This window comes from Phodopus roborovskii, unplaced genomic scaffold (genome assembly GCF_943737965.1).
Source record: "Phodopus roborovskii unplaced genomic scaffold, PHOROB, whole genome shotgun sequence".
Taxonomy (NCBI): domain Eukaryota; kingdom Metazoa; phylum Chordata; class Mammalia; order Rodentia; family Cricetidae; genus Phodopus; species Phodopus roborovskii.
The window spans coordinates 49,837,501-49,858,794 of NW_026126517.1; the positions used below are offsets into that span (position 1 = coordinate 49,837,501).

The following is a 21,294-nucleotide window of genomic DNA, read 5'->3' on the forward strand; positions in this document are numbered from 1 at the left end:
TTCAGCACAGAGGTGGATTGTAAGTAAATTCAGTTTTGGGGGCCTCGTGGTTTCTTTTGTGACTTCTGAAATTGCCCCAGTAGCTCCAGAGAAGCTATATACAATATGTAAAGTATGGACAAGTCTGTGTTTCAATAAATCTTTATTCAACAAAACAGAAATAGGCAGCAGGCAGTTGTAGATAATATACCTGATACATAATAATGATTATTCTTACCAGATATTGTTGGGTAGATAGTTCATCTAGTAAAGTGCCTGCTACATAAGCACAAGGGTCAGGGGTTCTATTTCCAGAGCCCATCTGAGAAAAAACAGGGAGTGGTATACGATTGTCATTCCTGTCTGGAAAGGTGGAGACAGGAGGATCCCTGGGGTTTGTTGGACACCCAGCCTAGTCAAATAAACACCCTCCATTTTCAGAGAGACTCTGCCTCAAAAACTAAGATGGGCAGGCATTGAGATGGCTCAGTAGGAAACAAACAAACTTGTGGCCAAGTCTGATGACTTGATTTCAACCACATAATCCATATAGTGGAAGAAAAGGACAAACTGCAAGTGTCGTGGGATGCATGGCCCCAAAACTGTGGAGAGCAATTGTGGAAGACACCCAAAATCAACTTCAGACAGCCAAGCCACATGCATCCACACATACATGTACATGCACCTGCAAAGATACATACACATGACCAAATACATCACTCACACACATAAAAATATGGTCTTCGTAGAAACTCACTCTTAGTTCAGTCTGCCTTCCTGACTGGGGAGGGTTAGGATTGTTGCTAATGTCTCACTAGTGAGGAAACAGAGGTGAGACAGCCTCTGATTGTCTAAGGCATCTGCCTGGGTGGGTGTCACCCCTGTACAGGGACACGTATCTCTTCGTGAACTCTGGTGTGTCCCTCACTGTATATTACATGGTAGAGTTCCTGCAGATGGAAGTCAGTGTTCTGCAACCACCAGGCAGGAGCTAGATAAGAGAAATGCTGGGAAGAGAGGGAGCAGCTTCCAGAAGATTGCTTGGTACTCTCTGGAAGAAGGCTCTCTGGCTATCTCTCAGAATGTGGCTTTTAATTTTCACATAGTCCTAACATCTGATTTCTCACATGACAGACTAGAAACAGCAAAGTATAAGCAGGAGATGGTTAGTGACAGGCACATCTGACAGCAGAAGTGACAGCTGACAGAAAGGCAGGGGTGTATCAAGGCTCAAGCAGACTCTCAAGCTCAGGAAAGGGACCTGGGGAAAACAATACTAAAATTGCTTCTAGCATAGTTAGTAAATTTCCAGTCCCATAATTCCTCTCCCATAATGGATTTATTAGTACTAGCTGGAAAGTCCCTTTGGTCATCAATGCTGTTGTCTAATTAGGGGGTTTGTTTTCATGGTTTTGATGGAAGTAGTAAGAATTGTTTTTTCATTAAGAAAAATTCTGGCCTGGAAGATAGCTCAGTGGTTAAAATACTTAACAGTGATTAAAGGCCCACAATCAAGAGAACCAGAGTTTGAATCCCCAGAAGCCAAGTAACTGTCCAGTGGGCATGTCAGCTACCCTGTAATTCCAGCCAGAAACAGGGCATCCCTCTCTGCAACACATCCCTTCCCCATGCCCAGAAAGATGGCTAGGAAGATGAGCCTTATTGGTGAGTTCTGGTTTTGATTGGTAGACTCTGTCTCAAAGAATAAAATAGAATAATGATAGAGGAATGTTCTGAACATCAATCTCAGCTACACATGTGCAGACATCCACACATATACAAAGGTGCATATACACTGGGAAGCATATAAACACAAACACACACACAATCATGAGAAGAAGAAAGGAAAAATATATGAGAGATGAGTTTTGTCAACTAAAAATTAATGGCCATATTTTCCAAATATGTCCAACATTTTGTATTGGATCTGTGTAGAGTGAAAATTATGAGGAATACATGGATGGGGCCCACAGGTTACTAGGTCAGTGGTCATATTTGCTCCAATAGCATAGAATCTGTGGTTGAACTCAAACTTTGCCATAACAAAGTAGCATACAAATTGGTGTGGGCAAATGTTTTCCAGTGCATTGTACTCCATTCTATCATGGAGTGCAAAGGTTAATATTGGTATAACACAAAACAGAGATGTTGAGGATAATTTGCTTGGCTTCTTAACAAGGTCACCATTGCCTAGCTAAAGTGGTAAAGTTACAGCATGTGGAATGCCTTGTCAGCAGGGTTATTGTTTAACATTAACCACACACGTGGTAGAGGTGGGCTCAGAGTATACAGCATCCTGCCAGTAGCAGTGTCTTCGATGTGTCATTTTCCCAAAGCTGTATGGTTTTCCCTATATCACCTTGTCCAAGGCTGTTTTCTTTTATCATAACAATGAGTGGGGTCATTATCCAATGTTTGTTTTTGCTGTGAAGCCTGGCTTTTAATCTTCACTTTCTCCTCCTTGGCCCTGGTTATCCCAACAATGCTGTAATTTGGAGTTGAGTGTGCGATAATGAGTTCATGGGTAGGTACATAGCAGGGAATATGAACTTGGAAATTTACCAGCTGAATATTTATTCAACTAAGTTTACTCTCTTAGGTAGGAGGCAGTGCCCAGAGTGGGTAAGAACATTAGTGTGGAGTTAAACTTCGTGTTTGTGCGAATATGTGAGTGTAGGCGTGTGTGTGTGTGTGTGTGTGTGTGTGTGTTTATTTATACATACACAATTTACTTGAGCTATTACTTAACCCTGTCTTTTGGCTCTCCTGGAATAATACATTGGGCATATTATTGTGGTGTTTGCAAGACATCTTTAGAATATTTTGTGTGCTCATAAACGAACATGAAAATCAATATGATGCCATTCTAATTATAAAAACAAATGCTGTGTGCTTATAAAATTAGCTTCACCAGTTAAGCCCCGACCCCATTGCATCCATTCAGCAGTTGCTGCCTTCCTGGATTTTGCTTTGTAAAAAAAAAGTTCAAGCTATAATCACTCTCAGCATTTCCTGTGGCCATGCTGCACTTGGGGGTATAGTACTGGCAGGGTGTGTTGTCACATATCCACATTTAATGTGCAGAGGGCTCCCGCTGCAGAATTTCAGGCAGCTGCTATGTAGCTCCACCTTTGTGAAGCTCCTTCTGCAAATGTGTTACACTGACACTTGGTACCTTAGCAGGACTCTCAGCTGCAGTGTAGAGTGGAAAGAAGCCCAGAGGAGCCATCTGTCCTCCCCAGGCTTCCTCCTTTCAGTTGCCTGTATCTTCCCAGCAGCCAGCTGCCGCAGAAATGATTTGGAAAGCTAGACTCAATGAACTGTAATGACTGGTGTTGGGGGCATGGGTGAGTGGGGGGGCAGCTATTCTGATTTGGCCACAGATAAAAGACACTGGACTTAACTTCATTAGTCTGGGGCGCATCAATAATATCCAATATCTACCATTCACATGTGTTAAGATTAGATGGTGAAGGTCTTTCATTCTCTGGAATGAACCAAGAGAAAATTAGTGCAGAGGTCAAGTCCTTGTCTTGGTGAGCGGAGGATTGGACTGAGGGGTTGTTGTTGGGTGTGACGTTCCATGTCGAAAATAATATTGGTTATTAATCTCGGCTTTGTCAATAAGATCTGGGTGTAGATCACCCCACCCATTTCCTCTATTCTTTGTGCAGATATGCCCATCCATGCTTAGAAGACCTTAGACCTGCTTCTGTGACTGGCAGTATGGGATTCCAGTTGCATTAACAGACCTAAGATGCTAAGCATCATGGGGGGGGAGAGGGGACATGGCTTCATAAGGGCAAATAAGAAGAACTAAATTCAAGGGCAGAGGTTATAACTGCAGAGAAACAAGTGATGGAAATAAAAGGAGGTTAGAGGGACATAGGTAGACAAGTGAAAGTGGATCCCTGAAAAGTCAACTTCTTTTTCCTAAAGAATGGAAGAAGATGACAGGAGAATTCATGGGAAGACACAGGGGTGGTTATATAAATGGGACCCGTAGTAGGAAGGGGAGGACCCAGTGGGCCCATGAAATACTCAAGCCAGCTTCCCAGCCTTAGGCTTCTTCTCTCCAGAGGGATAAAACTATTGCTTTCCCTTTCTTCAAAGCTTCGTTTTCTGTTTCCCACAATGTCCAATTGTTGTCTGTGCCATAGAAAGGACTTGCTCCCCACCCCAGACAGTCACCAGCACCCTGTTACAGTAAGATAGACAGTATGTAATACTCTTCTTGCCAAATAACAAGAAAACTGTCAGTGGGTTTATCTAGTTCAGAGCCCATCAAAGATGTCTGGCCTTAGAGGGAACCGTACGAGCTGAAAGTCTTTTCCATCACCCCCCCCATTATTATCAACAATATTCAGTGATAAACTTGAATCATTTAAAAAGGAAAATGTACACTACAGTGAAACAGGACATTAAATAATTTCAGAGGTATTGAAAATGTTTAAAAATAAAAAAATATGATGGATTTTGGTCTTTATCATCCTTTGTGTCAACTATTGGCAGATTTGCTAACCGATTACCTCACAGTCAAGGTCTTTCTTCTACCACCTTTTCTGTGTCACCATCTGTTCATCACATATTTTAAACCCAGCACCAATATCCCAGCTCCCTTGGCATGCTGGCTCTGCTACAGTATCATACAAATACCCTGTTACTTTTCTATCCCCTGCTTCTTTTATGAATTGATTTAAGAATTAAGTAACACTGGGGACTGGGAGTATAGCTGGTTGGTAGAGGGTTTGCATAGCATGCACAAAGGCCTGGGTTCCATCCTCAGCACCACATAAATGGGATGTGAGGATGCATGCCTCTAATCCCAGGGCTTGAGAGATGGAGTCGGGAAGCTCAGAAGTTCAAGGTCACCCTCAGCTGCATAATGAGTTTGAAGCCAGTCTGGACCACATGAGACCCTCTTTCCAAATAAATGGTAGATTTAACGACAATGAGAATTGAAGAGTGAAAGGGTAAAGAACAAACAATATTTTATGACTTACATACAATTCCTCCAGAGAGTGTTGTATAATGAATGCGTTGGTGTAGCACATGATTTCCAATCTGCAGTTATATTGAGTGTCTCTATGGCTTATTGTTCTAGAGTGTAAGACAGGAGATGGAATTATTTTCTGAAGTTCTAAAAGTGTAACCGAGATACACATTTGGGGTCTTGATGTTTTTATGCATTTAATAATCTGTTTCCATAAGAAAACTACTGAGAAAAGTATCATAGATTTGAGTGCAGGTAGGTGTACCATCAGGAGTCCTGGCAGCATTACTTTCCCAACACTGCAAAACAAACAAACAAACAAAAAAATTTCAGACTTCATAGCTTAAAATCTTTTGCTTAACATCTCACAGTTCTACAGAGTAGAGGTGCAGATGGATGTCACTAGCTTCAAGAGTTTGGATCTCACAGGGCTAAAATACAGGCATGAGTCCCCTGCTTGCAACAGCTGCTTTCCAAGGGCTCAACTAATGGTTCAAGTAGGGGCTGGGGAGATGTGCTTGGATTTCCAGCACATTTAAGAGGCCAAGCATGCTGGCATACACCTGTGTACGTGGCAGCCAAGAGGAAGTGGGGACAGGAGGTGACCTGCCAGAATAGCCAGAACATAAGTCTCCAGCTTCAGTGAGAGGCCGTGTCTCCAAGGATAAGGCAGAGAAACAAATGAGGAAGAGACTTGAATCTACCTCTGGTTTCTATCTATAAACACTCACACGCTTGCACACATAAACACATACAAACAGGAAAACAAAAAAGGTCAACTAATGAGAGCTGTCCTAATTGAAGGGTCTCCTTCTGAGGACAAGTAATTAGAAAACTTGATGGTCATTGGACCTCTATGACATCACAGTCCCATGGGAGAAGACTGGATAAGATCAAGGAGCACTGGGGATTGTTTATAGAATTCTGCCTATTTCCTTGGAGCTCAAACCTGAGAGTCTACAAAGACTCTGGGAGTGGGTGAATCCATGGAATGAAGGGTGGAAAGTTGAAAGAACAGTTTTGGAATACCTGGGTATAAACACAGTGTTGACTCTCATAGGTAGGTTCTAGTAGCAGTATCCTGAGCCTCAATCCTTCCAAACAAACTGCACATTCCACTCACCCATTATTTACCCAAAGCAAAGTCCTGATTGCAGTCAGAAGCCTTCTTTCCTCTCTATTATATCCTCCCCTTCTGAATACAAATGAGACAAAACACAAACACCAAGACCCTCCATAGACTTTGCCCTTCATGCAGCACCTTATCCGGGAGAGCACACTTCAATTCTGCCTTTTCCAATATGCTTCATCTTTCCAGGAAAAAGTCTAGATCAGCTCAGCAAGATAATGACCTAATTACCTGAACCGATGCCAGAAGCAAATAAATGATAGACTGGAATGTCTTCAGGGCCATTGCAGCCAATAAGTCAGCTAACCTTCAATAAGATGCATGAGGGATAAAAATCTAAGATAGTTATTTAAAATTAAAAATAAATATACCTGGTATCAGAATGCAAGACATACAGGGTGGGTGACATTTTCTGTTATTTAGAGATGCAATTTAAGCATGCTTTTCATACAGTAAAGCAAAACATACCTTTTCCACGCACATCCTCATTAATTAGTTCATTTCGTTTCAAAATGAAGTTGAAAATTGAAATTTAGTCATAGGTGATGTTGCTAACACACATTTAAGAAGAGGGATCATTTAGAAAGAAAATAACAGGAAAAATCTGATTTGAAATTTGCTTAAAGTTAGCAGTTATTTATAATTTGGATACATGTCAGCAACTTGAAACCTCCATATAGCTCATCCCTTTTATTCTCTCACCCCCTCTAAGCCTGTCATTGCATTTTTCTGGAGGTCAATGGTCAGAATTGGATGTGGGGGTTGAGTGTGTCCCTCCAGTAAATGCGGGGATTTCTGTGAAGGTGCTGGAGGCTGTGGCAGAGCTGGGGTTCAGGTCACAGAGGTCAGGGACTTTTAAAAAATGTATTCTATACCCTTAAGGTATAGAAGGTTGGGTGTCACGAGTTTGTTAACATATTCTGGCCTTTGCATAGGGCAAAATGACTCAAGTCATTGAAGAGCTATTTTACAGATGGATTTATTCCATCCTGCGATAGTTAGGAGTGAAGAAAGTGCCTTCATGCCTGGTTTAATATTTTCAGATCCATTCCCCTTCCCCAAGCTTCCATTTCTTTCTAGTTAGCTAAATCTAAATCCCATGCCTCCAGGGCCTCCCCTTGGTCAAACTCACATCAGTTTCCTATTTTCCAGGGTAAGATGCAGTCACTGTGAAATGCTTTTATTAGGAAGGGCCGCTGGGTCAATCTCCATACACTTCTGTGAGCAAGTCAGGGAGCTTCATGTGCGACTGAAGATAAGTGAGAAATCTCCCAACACAACCAATGGCCAGCTTCCTCCACACAGAGGAATTTGATTACTTTTGGCAGCCATCTGTTTGACTGAAATCTGATTGTGTGAGTGTGGCTACCAAGTTGGATAATGAAGCTACCTTTTAAACTTATTCTATTTTAGGCATCGTCACTTTGAAATGTAACTATTCTTAAGCTCTGCCCCACAGCACATCAGATTCAGCTTGGAAAATCCTACTGATGGAGACAAGTCCTACATCTACTATACAATCTTTCATGTTCTTACCATCAAGCTCTGTTCATGCAAACATATGCCTGCTATTGATCATACCATTGGGTTTCTTTTACGTAAATTGAGCCATGAGTAGAATATTTAACTGAATGCACCTCCATTTTTTATGAGATGTGTTGGCTTACAAGTCTGAGCTTTGGTGGCTCTGAGAATTCTTATAATAATTTTAATTTTTTTAGTGTTTGTCTCAAGAAGTCACTCCTGTGCCAAATTTATTTATATATGTGGGTAATTTAAAACAATCTACTTGAAAGCAAGTATAAGTGGTATTTTTAGAAAATATGTACTAGAAGACCAAATGTTTTACATTTAATGAAAATTACCAGGGAAGCCAAATGGTGAGAAGTTCTGGCTCTTGGGAAGGGACTTCTGGTGTCAGTACACAGGTTCTGTCTGTACACAGGACTACTACATCGGTGTGGCATGCTCTATGTTTCCTTAACTCTCTGCCTTGCTCTGGTGCTTCTGCTGAAGAACTGTCCTTTGTGTCCTGTCGAGCTTGAAAAAAGCCTGACATTCCAAGTCAAGTCTCCAACATACATCATAGAGATCGTTTTCCCTATTCAAAAATGAAACCAGCAGAAGCAAGTGCAGTAGGTTCCCTATAAATATTGACCGCCTTAATGTCTTTGTTGGTGTTTGTGTTTTAGAAACACACTACTTCACAGAAGGCCAGATGGGAGTTATCCTTTCATACAAAATATGAAATACAATCCTCCATTCATATGCAGAAAGACTCAGAGGTCTATGCTGGCTTTAAACCACTCTGAGTTCCCTTAGGTGGAAGTCTGTCACTGGAATTTAACCCAAGCCCATCTTATGGCTTTAAGTTTCTTGTCTCTCTACTCTGGTCTCTATCCCCAGAAATCCCCAGGCTGTATATGCAAATTGCTGACCTTCAATCTGACCAGGTCCATCATAGATGAACCTCCTCTATCAGAGCCTATTAGGTAGAGAACCAGAGGCATGAAGAGGTGGTATTCTCAGAAGGAAGGATCTGACATATAGATGGAGGGGTGTACCTCTCAGCTCTCATATCAGGGGCACTGGTATTTAGGATTGGATGAGAAACAACTATAACGTTGAAAAGATGAAAGCCTACCAACCTTCTCTGCTTCCTCTCTTTCTCCATCCTTGTCTCTCTCTCTAAGCATTCTTACTTTCTTCCCTTTGACTAGCATATCCTGCTATTTGGCTCATGGGAGAGAGAGGTTGGTTAGTACACAGGTCAGGTTAACATAGAATTCAGGCATTCCAAGACTGACTTCTGATTTCCAATTCCTGAGTCTCAGGGTGTTGGGAGTAATCTGGCAGCATAGTTTTGAGCTATGCTAGGCATCTGCTTTAGGGTCTGGAAGTCATCTTTCCAAGTCCCTGCCTCTCCTAAGCCCTGAAGATAGGTTTATAATGAACATAGTGGGTGTCAATGCAGGAGACCCAGCAATCTCTAGTGCCCTCTAGCTGCCCTCTTACTCTGCCTGCAGGGAAAGAGTAAACTTTAACCTATCTATTCATTGAGCATTTATTTAATGTTTGCTCCACACTCTGCAAATCTAGCTTTTACCCACCAGCCAGGGCCCACAATCTAGTAAGGAAACAAGGGATTGTAGTGCACAAATTAGGAATGCCAGTGCTCTATAGATGCTGCAGTTGAAAATGAGGCCAGATAGGAGAGGAAGCTTCTTTAGAAAGACCCGGCTGAGCGTCAGGAATTATAATTTATACCTATAGTTAATTGTAAAGCATGCAAGGTAAAGGTGTATGTGTTAGTAAATAGAAATCTGATTTAATGGAAAAGGTGTGTGTGTGTGTGTGTGTGTGTGTGTGTGTGTGTGTGTGTGTGTGTGTGACCCCAAACAACTGATTTGCTCAACCTGAATGCCAGAAACAGGACAGGATAGGTTGTCTGTTGCACAGCTCCCAATTAGCTGAGTATATGCTTCTGTCACATGATATAAGGTGTTGTCATACATCATGTTCACTGTGGGCTAGAAATTATAAACCCATGATGTATGACTCAGGGCCCACTGCTGTTTCTGGCCCTGGATAGTTATGAGTGTAGATTAATATAAAATTGTAGCTGCACTCAACTTTGTGAGATATTTTGTGATGGTTGACCTTAAGTTTAGGATGAAATACACGAATATGTAAAATATACAGTGTAAGGCACAAGGCTATGTGATTAAAATACAATAAATTATTTCCCAGGGATTGTTGAAAGTTAGCATGGTAGTGGACACCCATTCTTTCAAGCACTTGAGAGGCTGAGTGAGGCTAGAGTATTTCTTGAACCCAGGAGTACAAAAGCTAGTTCCAGGTAACATAAAGAGACTTAAATTTTTTTGAGAATTATTTCTGGAATTATTTTCCAGATATCACATCGTATAACCACAGAAAACACATGAGCAGATTATCCATGTTGATATCAAGTTCAAAGAGAGCTTTCTCAGAAAGACAATGAATCACATGGTTGTAAATTCTGGAATTCAATCATTTTCCGGGAAGATGCGCCACAGTTTTTGATCTGATAAACTTTTCTTACTGTCATTCTTGAGAGAAAATATTGTCTTGACGTTGCTGCTGTCATCCATTTTCAAAAATATCTCAATAGGCATGGAAAAAGAAAGGTTAGAAAGTTATGTTTGGATGTTGCTAATTCAAGATGTTTTTGCACAAATTTAAAATGATTACAATTGTCAAGAGTCCCTGGGACTAAAAGTCTGCCTGCTGCAGTAACACAATGGCCAGTACTAGTTTACAGTGCCAAATACCAACTAATGTTGATGGAGTTAACAGGGGAGGGAGGAGGAGCCTGAGACTGGATTGAGTGGTTATCTCTACAATTTTCACATCTAGCTTCCTATCAGGAAGCAGAGTGATCTATAATTTTTACTATCACTTTCCTGTGATAATCAGTTTAGTTGATCTTTTCTTAATATTGTCAATGAGAATGATCTTTAACACATACTATAATTTTTCCCCGTTGGTAGGAAAGGAATAATATGGAATTAAATCTGTATTATGGTATTAATTATTGAATTTTTTACCATTTTTGTTTAGTTGAGTATGAATTATATATTTAATATAAGGTTAATAATACAAGTGAACTCATAGGGAATATGAAGCAGACATCAGGATTATTTTTCTCAAAGAACATGTGACACTGCATTTGTAAAACAATTTTGTCAATTGTTTCTCATTCTTTTGTATGTGACTGTGTATGAATATGAGTGTACATGCATGTGTGTGCTTTATTTCTACCTGTGAATGACTTTAAAAACTAAAGAAAGTGTCAGGTATCTTCCTCCATTCCTCTGAACCTTTGTTCCTTTGAGGCAGAGTCTCTCCCTGAACCTGGAGCTCAGGGGTTTTGGTTTGGCTGACAGCCAACACCTGATCTTCTGTCCCTGCCCACCCCCCATAGAGTTATGGTTATAGGGATTTGCAGACAATAATTGACTTATTATTAGGTGCTGGGTTCCTAACTGAGGTCCTTATAGTTGGGCAATACCTTGCTATTAAGCTTTCCAGTCTTCTGATCATTATGTATGTATGTATGTGTGTATTATAATGAATCTGTGTGTATTATATGCATATTTTCTTGGTATGGCCACACTTTTACATGCATGCATTTGGAGGCTAAGTGATAATATCTTGTGTCTTCCTTGCTTGTTCTAGACTTTATTTATTGAGGCAGGGTCTCTTGCTCAACTCAGAGCTCATCATTTGAGTTAATCTAGCTGGGATCCCCTGTGTTTGTCTCCTGCATGCTGGATTACAGGTGGGGTGCCTTGCTTACTAGGCATACCTAAGTAATATGGATCTGAACTCTAGTCCTCATACTTGTATGGTAAGCAGAGGGCATGACCTCAGGCCAACTCGGATACATTTTATACTTGTTCTCTTTTTGAATGACTTATTTTTACTACTGACATATATATGTGTATGTGTGTCCATATATGTGACTGTATGCTGCATGAGTGAAGTGCTCACATTGGTCAGAAGAGGACATTGTATCCCCTGGAGCTAGAGTTACAGGCTGTGGCTCAGAACCCAGCCACAGTCTTCTGCAAGAGCAGCCAATGCTCTTAACAGAGGAGCCATCTCTCTAGCCCCCTATACTTTTGTTCCTTTTATCTTTAAATTGGACTTGTCAGCACCACTTCTGGAGCTGGAAGGATGTTAGAGGGCAGAGGAGATTAATTCCAGTTCTAATAACATAAGAAATAATAAAGGGGGGCTGTGATGGTAACAAACTCCAGCAAAAAAAAAAAAAAAAAAAAAAAAAAGCAGCAAAGGCTGGGAAGCTTTGAGTGAGGGCAGATTCACTCTAAGCCTCAGTGTCTTTAACAACCCTGATCATTTAAGTAAGTTACACATTACCAGTTGAAACATTGCAAACCCCAGATGAGCACTCCAGAACCTCTGGTATTTGTGACCTGGGACACTACATGATGGCACAAACATATCATAGTTGTTCCACATTGCTCACTTTCAACTGGATAGTAAGAGGGATTTGAGTCATGGAGACCCTTGGACTGTTGGTTCCAGTGGATAAAAAGACTCTCAGCACTTTCAAGTTCACCGCTTCATAGTTGATGACAGAATTTAAAGTATCTAGACAAAGCTCCCAGACTGGCTCTTTCTGTTGTAAGAAAGCAGGACCGACAGCTTGAAGAACAAAGTTCCTTCTGTGAAAACATCCTTGAGGTCTCTTTATTCTATTCCGGTGGATATTTTGCTTACATTTGTTTTGTATCTTGAATTTCATTTTCCAGGCACTTTGGAAAGGCATGAGACAGGAGAAAGGGCAAGGATTATTCTTAACTGTGGTGACAATGTGCAGCTTGTAAGATCTGAGCCCACACTGTCAGTGGCCTCAGAGACACACAAGCACAAAAGTGTAGAGCAGAGGTCCTCCAGTGCCCACCAGCCCGGGCTGGTGCCCTGCCCTGGTCTGCAGCTGGAATCTTCGTGTAAGGTGAGTCTGCATCTCCAGGGTTCCTTCCACAAGACCACAGCAGCTGGGGTAAGAAGCAGCATGGCCCTAACCAGTCTGCACAAAAATAGGGAAGCAGGTGATGGCACTGGTCCAGTGCTATTGGTTGAACAGGATGGGGGAATTTAACTCTGAAGTGAATGTTATTCTGGCAATGATATTTGTGACAATAGAGTTTCTATCTTATCAAAAACATTAAATTACTGTTCTATCAATTCAAATTATAAGTGTATTTGAATGGTAGTGATTATATTCTGTAATTTGGATCCATTTTTAATTCTTGAGTTGAATGCATTTAGTATCTTTTACTTTGGCTTGCTGCTTGTCATTAAATTAGCCTTATTATTCTTCTTTTCTAGACATGTTATAGTGATTTGATCTAGTTTCTTTAAGTTATTATTTTTCATTATTATTCTCATGCTATCTTGTTAGCATCATTATTTGTGCCATTTGTATGGATGTACCTAGTATTTTATCATGTAAATATCTTCATAATATTATCTAATACATTTCTGAAATTTTATGGGCTGCTATGTACTCTATATTTTATTGTTCTTATTGCTGATGTAAATTAGTTTCTTATTAATTTATATATAAATTTCACATAACATGTTTCAACCTGAATGTCTTTAGAAAACCAAAAGTAGGGGCTATGGAGATTACTCAGTGGTCAAGAGCACTTGTTGCTCTTCCAGAGGACCCAATTTCAGATCCCAACATCCACATGGGTCTCATAACTATATGTAACTACAGCTCCAGGGATCTGATGCATCTTTCTCTCTTGAGCACCTGCTCTAACATGCCTATAGAGCCATGTTGCACACATATACAATGTTGCACATGATTGAAAATAATCTTAATAAATTTAAAGAATAAGATCAAAATTATTTGCGTGGACATGTGGGAACAGAGATTTCTAACTTTTGATTTGCATGTTCTTACCATTTCCTGTTATCTCAGTGGTCTTAATGAAGACTTAGCTGTGATCCCATTTTTACCTCATGTGTACACTTATATTAGAAACAAAAGACGCCTTGTCACTCATCAAGGCTATGGAAGTAAAGCCACACATCTGAGCTCCCACAGCGCCCCACAGGTTTAGGGAGCTGATTTGGATTTTATATGAGTCCAACACTCAATTTGGGATCTCAGATGCTGATTGAACACAGAACAATAAATGTGCAAGTTGAAAGATGTTTGCTTGCTGACCAGTGAGTAACATTGCTGGAATCACACAGGTTGACCATCCAGTGTCAAAAGGCAAAGCTGTGTGGCTGCATGGCACAAACCTTGATACAGAGCCTTGTGGTCCTCCTGATGTCAGCCTTGTCCCCTGAGCTCTGAAAGTCAGAAACTGTCACCTTGGCGCATTAGGACTCCATCTCCCCAGGTCATGATTATAACAGAGTGAAAATCCCCTAAAAATTGCATTTCTCCTTTTTTCCTTTTCCATTCAGATAGCTGACCAGTTTATATTTTCCTTCTTCAGACCCTAAACCAGTGGAGAGCCATGGCTTATTCTCTGTACTTTTTCATTATTTTGAGGTTGTCAAAATCCGCTTTTTGCATTTATTTACTAATTTTACCTACATGGGCATTGTGTAGATGCAGTGCCTATAGAGGCCAGAAGACGGCATCAGATCTCCTGGAAATGGAGGTAGAGGGGGTTGTAAGCTGTCATGTGGGTGCCAGGAATTGAATCGTGGACCTCTGGAAGAGCAGCCAGTCCTCTTAACCGCTGAACCGTCTCTCCAGCCCTAGCTCTTAGCATTCCTAACATGAAAACAGGCTGTCTGTAAGGATACTCCGATAGCTGAGATAAAAGTTTAATCGAAACATATAGAGGTGTGGATCAATGAGGATCAGTTTATTGAGCCTAGCTAGCTGTTCGTTCCCATTCAGTGCAGCTTCCTTGCTGCCTGTTGTGGTGTAGTGCTCATTATAGAGTAGAAAGAATGTTCTGGCAGAGGGCAATGTGGGGTGAATCTGGGTAGGGTGCTAGATAACTGTGTCTGAAAGTATCAGAATGAAATGCACCATCTTGTACGATAAGCATACACAACAGTGGAGTAGGGATTCTTCTAGAATGGTAGATGAGAGCCAGGCGTCTGTTGGCGTGTGTGGTTCAGATGCAGAGGTGGAAGGTCTGTAGAGAAAACAAATCACTTTGACTAGGTGCCAGTTTTTCTGCACTGACTGCTGGTTCTTTCTAAAGCTCCGAGTTACCCTTTAGGTAGTGGTAACAGTGTGTACACATTTCATTTTCTGTATATAATTTTGTTTCGTTCTTGACTTCAAGAAGCAATAAGATGCCCTGGTCATGTCTTCCCACTGGTAGGCTGATTTCCACTCTGTTTTCTACTTGTTGCCCTTTGCCTGAACAGACTACGGTTTCCAGTCTCCTCTGTTTTTGTGGAGAATAAAGGAGGCAGGGTAGTCACCTCTGTTCCCCCATATGCTCCCGTTGTTACCAGATTTGGTGTGGGTGTTTGTAGTTCTGCTACTCTGTTCCACTTTCAGTTATGTATGAGATGTCCTCCTTGTCTGTCATTCATGTATTACTTTATGATTTTCTTAGAGCCAGGGTTCTGAGATTGTTTCATTTTTGTTATTTACTTTCTTTGTTTGTTTACTTCTTTATTTTGTTTTTCAAGACAGGGTTTCTCTGTGCAGCTCTGGATGTCCTGGAACTCACCCTGTAGACCAGGCTGGCCTTGAACTCACAGAGATCTGCCTGCCTCTGCCTCCTGAGTTCTGGGATTAAAGACTCATACTACCAATGCCCAGAAAGATTGTTTTACTTTAAAGTATGAGATTTCAAAGGTAAACTTGCATATTACTAGTCCATGTTTTTGTGCATGTGAGAGAGTGAACACATGTGTCATGGTGCACATGGATGTCAGAGAGCAACTTCAGGTGCTGGTGTTGCCACCCATGTTGCTTGACATGAAGTCTTTTTGCTGTTCACTGTCATATATGCCATTCCGAGTAGATGTCCTGAAAGCTTCAGGGATTCTCCTGCTAGCCTCTCTTCTCACCATAGGGGCGCTATGATTGCAAATGTCTGACACTGTGCTCAGCTTTTCTATGGATTCTGGGGACTCAAGCTCAGTTTCTCATATTTGTAAGAGCTCTCTCCACTGAGTCATCTTCCCAGCCTGTAAGCAGTAAATATGGTAAATGCGTTGTGAGTTTCAAAAGAGAAAAATATCTTCGAAGTGTGTGTGTGTGTGTCACATACATTTTGTAGGTGGAGAAAAGGGGGGGGGGGTGGCGGGCAACAAGGTTGTGAGCTTTGAACAACACAAAATCTCTTTTCATCTGCGTCTGTGCCTGTGTTGGTGTGGTTGTGTCCGTGTTAGCGAGGCACAGACAAACTACCGGGTAGCAATGGAATGGGTCAGATTATGAAGAGAGCAGAATATGTCATAATGTCATAAAAATCATTTTTTATAATATATCCACTTGGAATTTCTGGAGGAGCAAAATCTCTGCTGCTCTACAAAGAAAGGTCTTTGGGATGAGAGGAGGAGAGTTGAAGTCTTAAAGGATTTATGGCATACAATACTGTGTTGGCTTTCCTTAGATTGGGCAGAGGATAAGGTGGGAGAGAATCTATTTAAATAGCATTGGGAGAAATTTAGCTTTAAGGTAGGGATTTAACAACTGAGCTAAAATCATTGCTACATAACAGGTTCTTTGCTACTACACTGTATTTTCAAGAGAAAAGTCTAATTTTGTTCACTAATTAGTTGGTTCATTTTTGGTGTGTGTGTGTGTGTGTGTGTGTGTGTGTGTGTGTGTGTGTGTGTGTGTAATAAAAGTCAAGAGCAAACATAGCCCATTACAGGAAGTCTATGGTCTTTAAACACTTATCCAGTAGCCTTGCTTAGCCATTGTCCCATGATGGTAGGCACATTTGTCCCAAGTTTTGGACATATCCCACAAGTGATCAGAGTTATAGACTGCCAGTGAAGCATGCAGAGAGTGAGCCAGTGAAGGGGAATTTAAGCAGTGTCTGGCTCCAGGGGCCTATGAGTTTCTTTGAGCACATGCTTGCTCCTTTAAAATTGTCTCCCTGGCAACTAATGTCTCCCTGTGTCTCTACAGAGATGAAGATGTGAACTTAATTGCCACATACCGCACTGTTTTCATGTGTTCCTAGAAGTCTCTGCTTTGTGTAAGGATGTGATTGTGTATGTGCGTACCTGTTTGCACATGTGTGTCCTTGCCTTTGAAGGTGAGGGCTTGAGGTAGTAGTGTGTCTTTCTCCATCACTCTCCACCATGTTTTTGATATAAGGGTTTTATTGAACTTGGACCTTACCAATTTGGCTAGACTAGACTGGCCACTGAACCCTGGGGATCCTCTTGTCTCTGCCTCCCCAGTGCTGGGATTACAGGTGCACGTTGCCTCACCCAGGTTTTACGTGGGTACTAGGGATAAAATTCAGCTCCGTGGGCCAGGGGTGATAGTTCATGCTGTTAAATCCAGCACTAAGGAGACCCAGGCGGGTAGATCTCTTCAGTTTGGGGCCATCTTGTGCTATATAGTGAGTTATAGTTTGGTCAAGGATGTTTGTGAGATGCTTCTCAAAAAAAAATTTTTTTTTAATGCTTACAGAATAAGTTCTTGACTGACTAGCCATCTTTTATTACATCCATTTTAGAATTTTAAATAGTGATCTAAACATGAAGACTACATTTACATATGTTTTTATGGTCTTTAACCTTTATCTGACCTTAATGTGATATCTGGTATCACTTGTTGAGAACTCTTATTAAAACTTTATCTTGCCTCCTCTTCTAAAATACATATGGCAACCTGCTGAGTTTTCAGTCAAAAGCTGGATCCTGCAACTTACCTCTTATCAGAGTGAAAAGTCAAATTTTTATTACTTATTTATATGTGTATGTGTGTGCAGTGTGTATGTGTGTATGTGTGTGTATGTGCGCATGAATGCAAGTGCCCATGGGGGCCATAAGAGGGCGTAGGATCCTGGAGCTAGGGTTACAGGTGGTTGTGAGCCACCACATGGGTTCCGGGGACTTCTAAGAGCAATATGTTCACCACTCAGTATGCCACTGAGCCAAATCTCCAAACTGAAAAGCTACTTTTGTTTTCTTTCTTTTCTTTTTCTTTCCTTTTCTTTCTTTCTATCTTTTCTTTTCTCTTTGTTTTCTGTTTCATGACAGGCAAAATAACCAGAACGGGGGGGGGGGGGGAATAATACTTGATGTCTTGATGTCTCACATGTAAATTTATATTAAAATATTAAATTAAAGCTCACTGAAACAGTATTACATGTTGTTTAACTCCATTTTAAATAGTCAGTTATCAAAATTACATTGTATTAGAAAAGAGTAGGGAGGGTTTATTTGAAAACAATTGAATTATTTAAGAATAAAGGGCTGGAGAGAAGGCTCACTGGTTAAGAGTTCTTAATGCTTTGCCAGAGGAGGCAAGTTTGGTTCCCTGCACCCATGCCAAATAGCTTACAACTGCCGGCAGCTCAAACTCCAGGCATCCACTGTCCTCTAGTGTACTCTCAGGAATTGCACATATACAGCAAGTATGTGAGTTTACATAATCAAAACTAAAATATATAAAGAGAAATTCCCCATGTCAAATAGGTGATACTTTCCACCTCTTCGATTGGCAGGGAATTTGGGTGGCATCCCTTTTGTTAGCTGATCAAAGTATAAATAACATGGAAAATTCTGCAAGAAAATGCAATTTTATTATTCATCGAAAACATTCAATTCTATAGGTTTAGTGCTAAAATATTTGTTTTAAATATTTTACTTTACTTACTTCATACTTAGGACATAGTAACTGAATATAGCACTTCCCTATCTAAGGCAGCATAGGAAAACCAAATAGTGGCAATATCAGCATGGAAGTCTGCTTTTTGAACAATACATGAAGCAATGGATATTTTTGGCATAAGGTAACCAAGGCTCAGAGGTTCTATAAGGTGAATAAAAGCTTCCTTAATAGATAATGCTAAATAAATAACTTCTTTGTAAAAAGAGAAAATCCTATATTTCATTTATTGGCAAGAATTTAGACTTTTTTTTTTTTTTTTTAAATTCAGAAAGTTGCCCCAACCCCGAGGAAAACTAGTGGAGGCTATCAGAGCTTTGTTTCAAAACTACCTCAGGAGGTCTGGTCCCCACAGAAAGAATAAGCATGGTGAAGTGACTCCAGCTGCCGGCCTCCTGCACAGGAGCCACCCTGAATTTCCTCAGAGGACTTCAAAGCCTCGCTGAAATCTAAACCTTCGTCAGCCATGTAAATCGCAGTCACAAAAGGAAAAAGCGCCTATTTCATGGTGCATGGCTGGCGAGAGCCCAGCTTTGTGCTGCACGTGCCGGGGGGAGTGCCGGCCACAGAAGGGCACTGCCCCTCCCCCTGTGACCAATGCAGTTAACACCAGATCCATATTAATGTTGTCAAGTTCCCTTGATGTATTTAAACAGATTTTAATTATTTGTAGCATTCCAAGGCCCGGGATAGATAGCCTCATAGTTCTTCAAAGAAAGCTTGCTAAGTGCGTGGACGTAAAACCTCTCATCAAAATGAAACTTTGACACTGGCCTCAGTCGCTGCCACAGGTTATTCATCCCGTCAATTTGTGTGGCAAAGTGCCATTTGAATAGCGTATTGTTGGGGGACTTACGGTCCACTTGACAAGGGCTCTTTCTCTAAATAGTACAATTTGACTCCAGCTGTTAGAGATTGCCTTTGACAGCAGCCACACAGAACCGGAGAGACTCACTGCTGGAAAAAAAAAAAAAAAAAAAAAAAAAAAAAAAAATCGATACCAGCTTCTTGCTTCTAGGAAGCTGTTCTTTTCTCTTCCGTGGACCTATCAACAACTATCGAGGGTGGAGAAGTGGTAGCTTAAATATTGTTTTAAATGCAATCCACTTTGAGTTTCCAGTTAAGACTTGCCACAGACAGTAGCAAAGTAGAGTTTTGGGATATGATTTCCACACCCTGGTTCCTGTTGAGTCACAATTACAGGGCAGTTGAGCCTGGAGTCTCTGTTCTCTGTAGAAAAGAATTAGTGTACAGGGAGACAGAATTCTGGGTGCTGTTACAGATCCAGACCAATGACTTCTTGAGGTTTACTTGCCAATGTGTCTTGTACATTCCCTCCCTTCTTTCTGTGTGTAGTTGTTTTTTTTGTTTGTTTGTTTTGTTTTTGTTTTTATATAGATGGCAGAATCTTTTGTGGCTATGCCCATGGCAACACCCACAGATGTTGACAGCATTATGTTCCCAATGTGGTCTTGTAGGTTTGGGGACTAGGTTTAGGGACTTTTCTAGCATTTTTTTTTTTTTTTTAATGATACAAGGTTGCTATGATACCTGACTGGCAATAATAGCTATTGAATCTCTTAATTCCAATAACTCTACACTACATTCCCTCTCCCTATCTCCATCTTTGATTGGTTCTATTATTTCCTCTTTGATCGGGTATCTCTCTTATTACCAGACGTTATGTTTAACATACAGCAAAGAAAATAAAACTGCATCCTTGAGGTGAGTAAAAAAAAAAAAAAAAAAAAGGTCTTAAGGTAAAATCTTGAACCATAAAACATTTCAAGTTATAAAACCTTTAGCTGACTATTGATCTCCCAGGATTGCAGATATAATTTGTTTAAATTATTTCTTTCTTTGACTGTATGTGATTTTGGATTTTTATTGGTATTTCCCTGAGATGTCGTAAGTCTTCATCTAAGGCGTGTTGAATGGAATCTGGGAGAGCTGTCATTTTGAACATAGAAAACGCCAGTGTGATGTGTCCTTTCTCAAACGCCTTTTCACCGGGGTCGGTTGAAACAGCTGTTGTCATATTACTAGCCATCTCTGCATTTACTGAATCTTTGGCTGCAATAGCAAGTGAAAATTCATAAAGCTGATGGTTCAATTGTAAACGAAGACCTTTAAGGCTGAGTCAAGGTCATCGTTATTGTTTTTATAATTGCTGATTGGCAATCCTGATTTCTCCCAGAGAAGGGCTTTGCTCAGCTTTGATTTCTGTGAATGTTATCTCTTTTGTTAATTCTCATAGAAGATTTTTCAATGAATAAATGTTTATACTATCTCTCAGTGCTCCATGCAGCCTGGATCTACTTCAGGACTTTTCCTGGCAATGTGTCCCATCGGCCCTGTTGGGATGTGAAGCTCTGGGAATTTAAAAAATATTCTGGAACTAAATTCTTTCTATAATTATCAGTTAACTTGTGTGTGCACGTGTGTTGCTGGGAGAGGGATCAGTTCAGCACAGGAACATGGAAAAGAGTGAAGTGAATTGGGCATCCCATTGTGTGTTCATCTCAATCAACAGACAACATTAACGTGATTTACTACATATGTTTTAAAAATTGCCTTACTGACACGAATAATTTGATAGGTCTTTTAGAGCACATGATGGCCACGCTGTCTGTCATGACTGCCCTTCCTTTTATTTTCAGTTCTAAACTGGCTTTTCTTAAAAACAAAAGAACAAAAACAGAAAGAAAGGAAAGGAAGGAAGGAAGGAAGGAAGGAAGGAAGGAAGGAAGGAAGAAAGAGAAAAAAAAAACATGGCTTTTCAAGCTTTGTTTATCTGCTATTCAAACCTCATGGAGAAAACTGTTA

At 40.6% G+C, this 21,294-nt stretch overlaps 1 protein-coding gene across 1 annotated transcript in view; it reads left to right on the plus strand.

The window, feature by feature from the left end:
- The window catches only part of Wdr72 (WD repeat domain 72), a 161,519-nt gene that overhangs the window by 45,164 nt on the left and 95,061 nt on the right, over positions 1-21,294 (plus strand). Inside the window, exon 14 of the mRNA XM_051197946.1 lies at positions 12,422-12,624. Within this exon, the coding sequence (XP_051053903.1) occupies positions 12,422-12,624 (203 nt within the window). The remainder of the gene's footprint in view (positions 1-12,421; positions 12,625-21,294) is intronic.